Source organism: Chrysemys picta, chromosome 11 (assembly GCF_011386835.1).
Source record: "Chrysemys picta bellii isolate R12L10 chromosome 11, ASM1138683v2, whole genome shotgun sequence".
Classification (NCBI taxonomy): Eukaryota; Metazoa; Chordata; order Testudines; family Emydidae; genus Chrysemys; species Chrysemys picta.
In genome coordinates, this window is record NC_088801.1 from 77,234,656 (window position 1) to 77,248,438 (window position 13,783).

Genomic DNA, 13,783 nt, shown 5'->3' on the forward strand with positions numbered 1-13,783 from the left:
AGAGGTCAGAGCATCTGCTGCATGTAGTGGCTCTCAACCTTTCCAGACGACTGTACCCCTTTCAGGTGTCTGATTTGTCTTGGGTACCCCCAAATTTCACCTCACTTAAAAACTGCTTGCTTACAAAATCAGACATAACAATACAGAAGCCTCACAGCACACTGTTACTGACAAATGGCTTCCTTTCTCATTTTTACCATGTAATTATCAAATAAATCCATTGGAATATAAATAGTGTACTTACATTTCAGTGTATACTGGTAGTATACAGGACAGTATAAACAAGTCATTGTCTGACATTTTAGTTTGTACTGACTGTGTTATGCTTTTTCTGTAGCCTGTTGTAAAACTAGGCAAATATCTGAGTTGATGTACCCCGGGGAGACCTCTGCGTACCCCCATGGGCACACGTGTTGAGATGGTACCAAATTATTGTGAATTGCTGAGACTGATATGAATGAATGTGGCAAGCATGAGTTTGGTATGGCTTGGTATGTCTCAACTTGCTAGAGGATTCTGGGAGCAGGATTATTTTAGCATTAGCTAAATGGAGTGGGGATACTACTCGAGGTGCTGAAACTGCACTGGAATGGTTAACAATGGCTCAATGGGCGTGTGTGTTTTAACCCCGAACTTTGGAATATTTCAGCAGAGAACCCGCTCACAAAGTAAAGAACATGGAAGAGCATGCGATCGGTGAGCCTGGTGACATGGCTGACATGGGTCAGAATGACCCTTTTTGGATAACTTCACGCTAAGAGCTTAAGTGAATGATTTATGAGAGAGTAAACTATGGCTGAACTTTGGTCTGTGTGTCTGCTTTGCAATCCCTTCCAAAATTATGAAGTAAACCAATCATAAACACCTACGAGGCATATTTCTGGAACATGTGACTCCTTTGAGAACAAAAAGGTATATAAGTGCTAAGCAAAGTAAATGAGTCAGATCCATTCCCCAATTAATATCCGAAGAGGTTCGAGACTGAGAGACAGAAGTCGTCGGGGTAACCGAAACCCTGCCTTGAGGGACCTTTGCAAGACCTTAGAACCAGAAGTCGTCAGGGTAACCAAGGCCCTGCTTCGAGGGACAGACCAAGTGCCTGAGAGGGGACAGAAGAAAGAGGAGCAATCAGGATACTGTGTAAGTCCAACAGAGTTACTGAGGGGTTCTGCTTGGGGAACTGAGGCTTATGGAAAAGAATGTACCATGTAACCTTAACTGCTTGTGTGATTCTCTCTCAAATAAATGACTGTGCATTAAGCATATTGGTTTCTGAATTCTCACTGGTATCGGTAAACACCTGCCCAGCTGTGGGCCATTAAAAGATCCGTTTCGACACTATGTACCCCTGGTTGCGAACCACAGCATTAGTGGACTTCATGGAGTTTCTGCCACTTTTCCAAGTGGTGTAGGGATCTGAAAGCTCTTAAAGGGAGAGGATTATATTTTGCTTGTGTGGCTTCTTTTGTTGTTACACGCTCCCAGACTCATCCAAGTCCATTTACTGCATCATCACTGGGTAGATTTACTTTCCTTCAAATAAGGTGAGAAAGAGAGAGGAAAAGCCAGTTGTTTTCCAGTGCCTAGTAACTAAGGGAATATACTGTCCTAGGGAACATGTCAGAGGGATACCCCAAATCGAGCCTCTGATTCTGCTCTTTCTAGTATATATTTCAGAGATTCTGGTACTGGGAGGGTTTCAAAATGTCTCAGTGGGTTTAGTCCTGGTGGAAGGCGCCGATTAGGTATGCGCTGTAATAACGTTTGGAGAAGCAGGTTGCAGTGCCCTGAAGTTAGTTAATATTAGACACAGGCTATAATTAAACCTCACAATTCAGTTGAAGCTTCTTCCATATACTGGAGTTGGACGGTTGACACTGAAGCGAAAGACAGTGTCTAGAGAATGCTTCAGCCAGTGATATCACACAAGCCAAGAGGAGAGCAGTTGAGAGGGAAGGGCTTTTTAGTCAGACTGTTTAAACGCTTTCTTTTTTGTTTTTAACACACAGTTAACTCTAGCGATGAATGAACATTTTGGATAAAGGAATCTTTGTTAAAGATAAATACCCCATCAATTAAGGAGCTCATGAGAGCCAGGGTCTGAAACATCCAGCAGATTTCCCAGCAAAACTAGGGAAGGGCCAGAACTTGGGAATGTAGAAAACCAACAAACCTTTCAGCCCCTCTTTATACATCAAAACAGGGCACAAGCCCGGGGGGGTGGGGGGAGGGGAGGTTGTATTGCTGGTGGTGTAAGGTGGGTTTTTTGCAGGCACTTCTAAAGTAGGATGCGCCATATGGGATTTCAAATATGTCCCTGAAATATATAGAGGCCTCTGAGGCTATGCAGCAGTGGTGAAGGAGCATTATAGATGTATCTAAACAACCAATGCAGTCCCATTGTTGGCCAGTGATGGATCCAACCTTGCTGTAAATCTTTAGCCGATTCCCAGTTCATACCTGTCTTGCTGGACTCACTGGAGAGAAGCTTTCAGGAGTAGTGTCCACTCTTCATGCTCCATAGCCCTAATTCAATCAGGCAGAGGGAGGCCTTGCTCTAGCAACATACCAAAGCATGTACTTAACTTTATGCATGCAAGTTCTACTTAGTCACCCACACACTTAAGTGCTTTGCTGGATTGGGGCCTAAATCAGGATTGGGACTTGTAGAACCAGCAATAATGGCAGGAGAAGGCCCACTATTTGCATCGAGAAGGGCAGCTACTAACAGCCTCATGCACCAAAACATCTGCTGTCCATGGTTACCAGGGCTGGTGAAATAAAACATCGGTGACTTTCCAAGAGCTCGTCCTGGGCCGTGAAACCCATTTTTACTTGTGCTTTTGCAAAATAAAAACTACATTTGGCTGACATTACTCTTTACGGAGAGCTTAGTTCACAGAACCCAGCTCAGCACATCTCATTTCAGAACTAACCAAAACCACTGCAGTGAGTGGGTCTTGCCACAGCAGGGAATAAAATCAAAGCTGAAGGAATAGTGCAAGCAACTGGAGAGAGAGAGACTGATGTGCCGTTAATAAAAGGAAAGGATTAAACGCTAGTAAGTATTCCCAGACAAAAACTAAGCTGGAGTTAAGGCTGAGAATTCATATCACTATGTTATTACGTTGCAGTTATCAAAATAGCACTCACTAGAGAGGCAGAAAATTCAGACTTCAGATTACAGTTAAAAGAAACAAACATTAGGAAGATTGGGAACTCACCGCTACGGCACCCAGAGAATGCCAACATCCCTTTCTTTGCTTCGTTCATGCTTCTTTTTTCTCCGATGAGTAATTTTTGGTTCAGAGCTGTCATAAACCTTCCCCTCTCCCCCGTCTCTGGGAGTGGATGTTGTGAGTTTGGAGATGTCCCTGGACTTCAATAGTTCTATGGTGCAACAGTAAAAACGTGACCCACAGAGCTTTGGTTCCAGAATGGCTTCTCATAATAGTAACGAGGAGTCCGGTGGCACCTTAAAGACTAACAGATTTATTTGGGCATAAGCTTTCATGGATAAAAAACCCACTTCTTCAGATGCATGTGAACAGCTGAGCTGCTGTTCCTTCTACTTCCCTATTATCACATAATTTTCCAAATTACTCAAACATCAGGCCAATGGCCCGGCTAGTTCAGTGCTTTAGTCTGTACCGGATCAGAGCAGTGGCCCGGTTATCTCAGTGCATAGGTCTATACTGGATCAGAGCAATGGCCCGGCTAGCTCAGTATGTTAGTCTGTACCGGATCAGAGCACAACATTGCTTCCAGATCAGTAATCAGACATCCCATGTCCTGCCCACAGCAGAATTTTCAGAAGTGTCAATCACCATTGGTCATTGGTGTTGTCAAAATAAGTTTATGAAACAAAGACTTAAAATCAAACTGCCTCTGTGTTTGGCATCCCCTGCAAACAGTTTCAGAGCAGTATGTGCTCAGGGCACAGCTCTGTGCTGTTCATATCACCTGGCATCAGGTTGTTTGTGTGCCCGGATCTCCTCCCCACGTGGATTTTCTGGTGACTGTCGAGGTCGGACCTGCGTCTGAAGCCCTTGCCACAGTCCATGCATGTGTGGATTGTCTCCTGGTGGTGAGTCCTATAATGCACTACCCGGGACGCGTACCCACTGAAGCGCTCCCCGCATGCCACACACCTGTAGGGCTTTTCGCCCATGTGGACCCGCAGGTGGATGATGATATCTGAGCTCCTCCGAAAACCTTCCCCACATACGGAGCCCTTCTAGAGCTTGCTCTCCATGGGGACCGCCTGGTGCTCAGCCAACTCTGTGTTCTGAGCACAGCTCTGCCCACGCTCCAGGCACCCATGGGGCCTCTCTTTGGCATGGCTTTTCTGATGCTCCCTGAGGCTGGACCTGCAGCTGAACTGCTCCCCACAGTCGGGGCACACGCAGGAGGCACCCCCCGCATGGCCACACTGGTGCTGTGCCAAGTTGGAGCTCTGGCTGCAGCTCTTCCCACAGTTGGCACATTTATAGGGTTCCTGTCCCATGTGGCTGCAGTGGTGCTCCAAGAGGTTGGAGCTCTGGCTGAAGCCCTCTCCGCAGTCGTTACACCGGTTAGGGCCGCTCGCCATTGTGGGCTCTCTGGTGAGTGACCAGTGTGGAACTCTGGTTGAAGCTTTTCCCGCAGACAGTGCACTGGCAAGGCCGCTCGCCAGGGTGGATGCGCCGGTGCTTTGTCAGGTTGGAGCTCTGGATGAAGTCCTTGCCACAGTGGGCACAGCTGTAGGTCTGCTCCCTGGTGTGCCTACGCTGGTGCTGGATGAGCATGGAGTTGACACTGAAGCTCTTGCCACCGTGAATGCAGCAGTAGGGCCCCTCGCATGTGGACACACTGGTGTTTGATGAGGGAGGAGCGGTTGTGGAAGCTCTTCTTGCAGCTGCTGCACTTGTTGGGCTGCTCCCCCATGTGGATGCACCGGCTGAAGCTTGGGAAGGGTCTCTCCTGTATGGGTTCTCTGGTGCCGGACAAGGTATGAGGTCCAGCTAAAGCCTTTCCCGCAGTCAGGGCAATTATAGGGTCTCTCTCCTGGGAGGTTTCTTTGATGTCTCAGTAAATCCGAACTCCTCTTATATAGCTTGTCGGACTTCTGGCCTGCCCTTGGTCTGTCGCTTCTGGGTTTTCTTTGAGGGACCAAGGGGCCTTTGAGACTGCTGAAATCTTTTCCATGATGAGTGGATTTACCAGGTCTCTTCCTTGGATGTTTTTTTTTGTTGCCCCTCTGGATTGTGTTGGTTCTCTCAGGCTGTGCCCCGTTGAGGACTCTGGAAAATATTCCCTTTGGCTCTTATAGGTAACACGCCATCTGGCTCCACTTTCTCAGTTGCATGGGCCGCTGCAGAAGTCACGGAAAGTCACAGAATCTGTGACTTCCATGACAAACGCAGAGCCTTAGTCATGATGCATAAGAAATGGGCTGGAGAATATGAATATGAAGAATATTCTAGTGCCTTTATATAAATCAATGGTGCAGCCGTATCTGGATACTGATGCAGCAGTGATCACCCCAGCTCATACAGGGTATTGCAGAATTGGAGGGAGTTTGCAGAAAGGCAATGAAAAATATGAAGAGGCTGGAGAAACTCTTATAAAGAGAGATTGAAATGGTTGGGTTTGTTACCTTACACAAACAAGAGAGGACATGATAAAGGTCTATAAAACAAGGAATGGGATAGAGAAGGTAGGTCAGGGTTGTCTTTTCTCCCTACCTCATTACCTAAGAACAAGGGGAAATTCAGTGAAATTAAAAGGTGGAAATAACACTAAAAGGAAATACTTTTTTACACAATGTATAATTAGAGGTGACACACTCTGCCACAGGAAGTCATCAAGGCAAAGTACTTAGCAAGGTTCAGAAAGAGATTGGACATTTATATGGATAACAGGAATATCTAGAGTTGTAATTAAAGTTAACAAACATTTGCGAAGGGAGAAACCCTTTGCTTCAGGGCTTAAAACAATCTCTAAGTATTAGAGACCAGGCTGAGACCTATGTGGGGGGCAGGTCACCCCACATCTGCTACTGTAGGGTCTTACACCTTCCCGTGAAGCATCCGGCACTAGCCACTGTTAGAGGCAGGACATTGGACTAAATGGACCTTGGGTCGGAACCAGTATATTTCCAATAATTGTGTAAGGGAAGGAACTACATACTTCTTGCAAAGCCTTGTGGGAAATCTGTCATGGGCATGAGCCAACTGCTGGTTATAATATAGAGGTAGATGAGGTTTGTAGGAATTCTAGAGATGGGTTTGGACTTGGTCTAACTTCCTCCTCACCTGTACCGGCACTTCTCGGGATCTTACTGTCCTCTGAATCCTGGAGAGCTGGGGCACAGGGTTCTTCCCCTTGTTCCATTTGGGAGGTTACATCAGCTTTAGGAATCAGAAATCCTGCTCATGTTAATTAAAACAGATGAGATCAGATATTGTAATACAGATGTTCTACGAGCATACAGCCAGCTGCTGTCTTTACTGGGGGTTGTTTTATCAGAACCGATGGGAAAGAGTTCATGGAAACTAGAGAAAGTCCAACACCTGGTGGGAGATGTGTTCCTGAGAGAGATTCAGGGACCTCCACACACACTGGGGCCTCGATCCCAGTCACAGTGAAAGCATTAAATCATTTGCTCATTGCTAAACCTGCAGAAATGAGGGGATTCTATCTGTGTATGAATGAACATGGACAAAGTATGTTTCCCTATTAGCAGCTCCAGGGATGGGGAGATCAGAGAACCCCATGGAGATCCTGAATCTCTCTCTGATGGTGTGTGGAGGTGACTATCCCTCTCGGGTGAGTTCTGGGGATGATAGGCCTTAATGCACCAGAAATCCTACAGAGCTGGGAAAAACCTGGGCTAATGGCAGCCTGGGCACTCACAGCGTCTAATGAATGAGGGAAAACAAGCCCCCATCCTGTGAGCTCAGTGTCTCCTCATTCTTCTCTGACAGGGCCCTCGGCTGGATACACAGCCTCCTTTTCAAAGGTCACTGGCACCTAACCCAAGAATCTGCTGCTCAGTTCCCCTGCTGCAGTGACCATCACAGTGGCCCCAGAGTGTCACATTTGTGCTGTTCTCCCACAGTGCGCGTTACCCCCTTTGGTAATGGTGACAGTTCTGTAACCCCGTTTCAGACCCAGCTTCCAGAATGCTCCTAACTCAACTCTACCCCACCCCTCCCTCAGCCCTGCTGCTCTCCCCTCGATATTGGTGCAAATTACTGTCAGCAGAAATGTTGACTCTGGAAACTCGGACCATAGCAAATGTTCTCTGTGCTGACAGAACCAGCCCCTGCGAGCTCCTCGCACCGTCCGTCCCTTTGCTACTCCCGCTGCATGGGTCCACAGGGCCCACGTTTTAGATTTGGCAGGCCTGGAAGATTCAGAGAGCCTCTTCTGGGGATCTTCAGATGTCCTCCATCTTCCTGGGGCCGAAACAATTCCCCAAAGCTCCCTCGTGTCCCGAAGACTGAATGGCTGCATCCCAGCCAGTTGTTCGGCGATGGGTCCTTCCGGACTCATCTCAGTGGGGAATGTCAGCCCACCCCCCATCTCGCCTTGTCCTCAAAAGTCAGGCCAGCTCTTCCCAGCCTGTGCTGTGTCCCACCACCCCTTTCACCGCCCTGAGTATTTACAGCTCCTCCCTCCTCCAGGACAAATCCACCACCAACTCCCCCCAAGTCTCCTATCTGAGCTGGCTCCATGGCCGCCACCCCCCTTTCCCAGCTCCCCTGAGGACGGGACGATCCAGAGACACTGCGGCCTGTCCCAGGGAAAGGGGCAAGAGAGGAGATTTCAGCAGGGCCATTTCACACCCCTCCTCCCAGCCCAGCCGGGCCCGAGCTGCGCCTCCAGCCCCTTCCTGTGTCCCTCCCTACACAGCCGGGCTGCAACACGGGCTGGCTCTAGCCTGGCGTGGGAGCGCTGCGGGCTCTGCGGGCACCTGGCCTGAGCTACAGCGTCCAGACAGCCGCGAGCCCGGGCAGACACGGGCCAGGCGCGGCTCCCCCGCCCCGCCCCGCCCCGCCCCACGTGGCTGCTGCGGCCACACGCGGGCGGTGGTTCCTGGCCGCACTCGCACGAGCAGCTGCTCCCCGCCGCTGGCCTGGGGCAGGGGCAGGGGCAGGGGCAGGGGCAGGAGCAGAGTCGGGGGAACAGGACACTCTCACCCCAGCCGCCCAGGCGATGGCCGCAGCAGAGCTGGCCGAGGTAGGGGATGCTTCAGGCAGCTGCTGGCGGGTTTGCCCGGGAAGGCACCGGGGAGAAAGTGAGCGAGATGTGACAGCTGCCGAACCGGCTGGGAAGTGTTTGCAAAGGGGCCTGGCTTTCAGCAGGGGGAGGCAGAAATCCCCCATCTGTGCAATTGGAAACAAACCCCGATTGAAGATGTAGCAGGTTCCCAGTAGCCAAAGGACTAAGCCTACTAGCCAGAGGCAGGTGTGAAATCCACCAGCCAAACCCATGGGAGAGCCCAGGCCCCCCACATCCCTCTCCTGAGAACTGGGACGGGCCCTCGGGATTGGCTGGACCCTATTCAGGGCACAGTTTCACACACCAGGCAGGTGTGAGAACATTGATCTACCACCAAGGGCTCAAAAATGATGAGGCAGCCCCCTCCCCCCCATGAGATTGGCTTAAAAATCATGAGATTTGAAATTAATGCTGGGTCTTTTTATTTGCCTTTTGGTGTTGGAGCATTTAGAGATCGTGTTTTTATGCTTTTCCTGCAACCAGAAGAGCCAGACACTTACTTAAAGAAGGAAAAAAAGCTGTGATTCTAAAGTAATAATTTGATTCCAACACAGCACTGGGGACTTTAAAAAACGCCATCTCTTGTGAGACACGTGAGTCAATCATGAGCGTTGGCAACACTGGAATGTTCCCTGGCCTTTGTGGGCCAGTGGGCGTTTCGCAGCCGGGCCATGGCTGAGCTGGGGGGTTCAGGGCTGAGCAGCCACTGAGTGGGGGACGCTTGATGTCTCAGGGGCTCCAAGGTGGTGGCCGGGTAGGCAATAGACGTGTTTGACCCCTCATTAGAGGACTCACTACAGGGACGTCGTGCAGGGGAATAATGAGAGCGTGCAGAGACAAAGAATTCAACTAAATCCCATGTCTCCGCCCCACTGCCTCTCTGCAGTGTAAGCGTGTAGGTGACAGTAACATTTTGTTAGGATGACGAGCCCTTAAGGATCAGGAAAACGCATTGAGCAGAAGCAGCCCTTGGCTCTTCAAAGACACCCCCGGTAAGGCTATGTCTACACTGGCACCTTACTGCTGCAGCCGCGCCCGTGTAAGGCACGCAGTGTAGTGGGAGAGAGCTCTCCCAGCGACAACATGAAACCACCCCAAACGAGGGGCAGTAGCTTCGTTGACGGGAGCGCGGCTCCCACCAGCAAAGCACTGTCCACACTGGCGCTTTTCGTTGTTAAAACATTTGTCGTTCGGGGTGTGTTTTTTCACACCCCTGAGCGACAAAAGTTTTAACGATGAAAGGGCCAGTGTAGAAAAGCCTAAGATAGCAGGGCAGAAAACATCTATAATGTCTACACTTACACTGTACCGATACAGCTGTGCTGCTGTAAGATCGCTTGTGAGGCCACATTGTGCTGATGGGAGAGAGCTCTGCCGCGGACATAATAACGGGCGGTGGTAGGTATGACAGCAGGAGAGCTTCTCTCGCCGACATAGTACTGTGCACACAAGTCCTTATGCTGGCAAAACTTACGTGGCTCAGGGGTGGCTTTTTTCACACCCTGAACGATGAAAGTTTTGCTGACTTAAGTGCTAGTGTAGACAGGGCCTTAGTGAGAAGGGCCCAGAGGCCGAGAGGAGGGTGTGGGAGTTAGTGGACGTGTTCAGTAGCTGTTTTTGAAGCTGCACAGACAGATTCCACTGAGGGCAAACAGTCATACAGGTTTCCCACATTCACCACCTGAGGGAAGCGGAGGTGTGATTGCAGTATGAGCACACATACCCACTCTAGCTTTATCACTGCCAGCGTGGCTAAAAAGTGCGATAGTGTGGGCTGCACATCCGTAACTCTCCTTTCTTTTCCGGGGTTCAGCCAGAAGTCGTATTGCTGTAGTTGCCGCTGCTGTTGCTGCTTGCTCTGTGTGATAGGGACCATTCTCAGATAAGGTGGCTTGAGAGAGGCTCAAGGGACTGCAAGCAAGTGGTTGCTGTTTCCGCACACTAGAGGGAGTGCAGGAAGTTGTTAACAGCTCAGGCGCTGTTTGGAAGCTGGTGTGGAAGTTTTCGCCAAGGGCAGACATTCCCCTGCATGTGCCTTTAGTTACCCTGTTTCCCCGAAAATAAGACATCCTCCGAAAATAAGGCCTACTTACAGTTTTGCCTCTCGTTGTAATATAAGGCATCCCCCCGATAATAAGACCTCCCCGATAATAAGGCATCCACCGATAATAAGGCATTTTTCATTTCTGAAAAATAAGACATCCCCTGAAAATAAGACCTAGCGCATCTTTGGGAGCAAAAATTAATATAAGACACTGTCTTATTTTCGGGGAAACAGGGTAGAAGCTCAAAGCTACTTACCAATCAGTAGTGAGTTCTATCAGGGGTACAAAACTGGCAACCATTTGAGTACTAGTAGGTCCAGCCCAGCCCAGCGAGGAGAAGGTGGAGCTGCCAGGGGTAATGTAGACTGAATCTGTAGGTTGGATCTCAATACAGTTTCCTGTCATTTTACAGATTGGTTGGACCTTATTGGTCTGCAGCATTTATATGTTAACGTCCCTAATTCCAAGAACGAAAATAAGTAATTTCTCTTCATTGAGTAGATGCAGCTGAGTATTCCACTTAGGTGTGTGCGCGCCCAGTGCGCCGGAGCCAGAGAATTTTACCTACCAGTATCTGTAGAGGGGCGGCTCTCATGGCCATAGTCCCTCTCCCTGACCCCCCACAGTTCCTTCTTACTGCCCATGGCTGGAGTCAGAGCTCTGTGATTTTCATCCTCACAATCCTCTATTTCTGGTTGCATATAGTTCATTACTGCTCCTAGTACAGTGTGTGTTAGTTGGAGTTTAAGTGGTCCCGGGTGATGCTCTCCCCAGGGGTTAAACGTTGTCTGTAGTGTTTGGAGCAGGGGAAGGGCGATCTCCACACCGGTGCTGGCTGAGGCCCACGGCAAGGAACGGTGTTTGATTTGCAGCTCGCTCACCAAACGAACTCATTGAACAGGCCATGCGGCCTGCTTCATCACGAGGCCTTGTTGGCTCGGAGGTCGCCCTCGGGTTCGGAAAGTGCTGCCGCGTCACGTCCTGGGGCTGGCACCTCTCCAAAGAGTCATTCCCCGTCGAGTATGCCATGGAAACGGTCACATGAGACCAACTGAAGCCACTCCAGGTCCCATGGGGACTCGCCTCCCTCCTCCAGAAGGAGCGTGGATTGGCACAGGGTGAATGCCAGTGTGCGGGATGGAGCAGGATCCGTCAACAGCTCCCCAGCACTGCGCAGGGAGGACAGAGATCCCTTACCATTGACTCCGGTTCTGGCCCCAGGGTGTCCATTGACCCTAGGCCCGACGAGGGCGATGCTGGCCCTGGCCGTTTTTGTATCAGGCAGCAGTAGACCTCCTCTGCCTTTCTCTCCTGACCTCTCCCTTGGTCCAGGACTTTGCCAGGCCTGCATCGTTTACAGGCCTCTGACTAGGTGGGCTGCTGAACCTATGGGTCTGTCAGCGCCACACCCCAGTGTTTCCTTTCCACACTCAGTGGAAATGGGGCCGATACTGGATTCCCTCCTCAGCACCGGGAACTTCTTCGGTAGCCTGTGGCTGGCGCCGCCAGTGTTACTGTGGCATCAGTCACCACCCTGCTCTTCGGCACCATTAGTTACTTCGGTACCGATGCTGACTTTGGGGTCAACACTGCTCCCGGCACCGCAAACAACGGTGGTGTACTCAGTGCCGGCGGTACCATTTCCACCATCCCCTCACTAGTCTGGGCAACTGGGATTCCTTGGTGTCTGAGTCAGAATCTTACTCCTCCTACTCTCCAGGCAGCTAAAAGTTTGATCTAGTTGTCGGTATAATACCTAGACTCAGCCTACATGAAAGTAGATGATCTCTGATTGGCAAAAGTCCCAATCTTCCCACTTATTTTGCGAGGTTTAAATATACATATTTTAGAGTGTAGGCTCCGTGCTATATTCCTCATTTTAAAAGTAAATAATGCATCTCTCGTTAGTGCTGTTAATCTAGCTAGGGTTCACTGTAACTGCTGTGCTGTACTGGTTTGTCTTTGGAGCGTTATTCAGTAAAAAAAAAAAATGGGAGGAAAAGAAATTTGAAACTGCTAATGGTGTGGGTGTGAAACTGTCTTATGGTGAAAACTGGTACTGGATTCTTAAGAAGAAGAAAAAGAAAGCCAATCCAATGATAATTTCCACTTTTTAGTATTTAGAGGGTTCCTATAGAAAACCCAGCTGTAGTGTCTAGCAAGGATAGGAGTTCATGGTCTGTACAAATACATTAAGTCAGATAGAGGAGTTCTGTAGCACAGAATTGGTAAGTAATTTGCAACCAATACAAGCCTAGACTTACCTCTTCTCTAGGTAGGTTGCACAAGCACACTAGCCCATGTCACCACATCTACACCGCTACTTTTAGCCGTGCTGGTGTGGGCTAGTTTATGTCTATCTGATCGATTGAAGTAGAGACATACCCAGTATTGCCAACTCTTGTGATTTTATCACAACTCTAGCAATGTGGGGGGTTGGGGGGTGGTTCCTGTCTCATGAAAACATGACAAAAGATGCCAACTCATGACTTTTCCCTTGTTCATAATGGCCATCTCCCCTTACTATCAGAACAGCTGAAGCCTGCAAGATGGCTGCCAACTTCTAATGTGAGGCTACCCTTCATAAAATTGGCTGCCACCTCCCACTGTTTTCAATGGGATTGAAGCCAGGCCAACAGGTTGAAGGGGCTGGACAAGACACAGGGACTGTGAGGAGCAGCAGAGACACCATGACAGGGGGATGGGGAAAGTGAGGGGGGCAGAAGGGCAGTTGAGGGAATGCAGGGGAATGTGGGGGGCAGGAGGAAGGCTGAGAGGGTGCAGAGGACAGTCCCCTTCCAGCAGCCAGGGGAAGACAGTGTTGCCAACTTGAACTCTCACAAACTGCTCGAGAGCCTACGATCTTGGTGCCTGCAGGAGCTGTCATGCCGGCTCAGGAAGTCACTGCAAACCCACAATCTTCCGGGCTGGGGGTGTGGGCAGCGTTCTGTGCAAGCGCTGTAGGGCTGAGGATTCAGATCTGACCTGTATGGCCCTGGAACAGAGAGAGGGGCCCGGGGGGAATGGGAGGCAGGGAATGGGGAGTTGGATTGTTCTGCTCGGACCCAGGTAGAGGAGGGAGCAGGGGGACTTGGCAATAAGAATTGGATGGCAGTTCCTCTATGTTAGGGGTGAGGAGATGGTAAATGGAGTAGCTTGCATGGTTATGTCCATTAAAGTTTGCCTTTTCAAGTGGAATTCTGACACCCCCCATTGGCAGAGGAATCGAGGAGAGTTAAAAGTCAAAAGACAGATGGAAAAACATGGTTTGATTTAAATAACCCCTCCTAATTTTTGGTTTCTGGAGGCTGGCAATACTGCAGACGTGGAGAGCGGAGCCAGGTGGGGCTCAGGGGAAAAGGCACTGGACATAGGCAGGGGCTCAGTGGCTGATTGATGCTGACCCCCACAGCTCTGAGCACTGAGAGCAAGCTCAGGAGTTCTACTGTTGAATAATAGCTTGGGAGATT

At 49.7% G+C, this 13,783-nt stretch overlaps 2 protein-coding genes across 11 annotated transcripts in view; both read left to right on the plus strand.

The window, feature by feature from the left end:
* The window catches only part of LOC101952551 (zinc finger protein 239-like), a 33,666-nt gene that overhangs the window by 11,882 nt on the left and 8,001 nt on the right, over positions 1 to 13,783 (plus strand). For 8 of the 10 annotated variants that reach the window (XR_010591677.1, XR_010591673.1, XR_010591671.1 and 5 more), the window contains one exon: positions 650 to 1,263. The gene's annotated coding sequence lies outside the window, so the exon portion shown is untranslated. Of the gene's footprint in view, positions 1 to 649; positions 1,264 to 13,783 lie in introns of those variants that run through there. The other 2 variants (XM_065562265.1, XM_065562266.1) reach the window with 1 other exon arrangement.
* S100B (S100 calcium binding protein B) overlaps positions 7,374 to 13,783 on the plus strand; it is a 45,553-nt gene continuing 39,143 nt past the window's right edge. Inside the window, exon 1 of the mRNA XM_065562268.1 lies at positions 7,374 to 8,226. Within this exon, the coding sequence (XP_065418340.1) occupies positions 8,203 to 8,226 (24 nt within the window). The 5' untranslated portion in view covers positions 7,374 to 8,202. The remainder of the gene's footprint in view (positions 8,227 to 13,783) is intronic.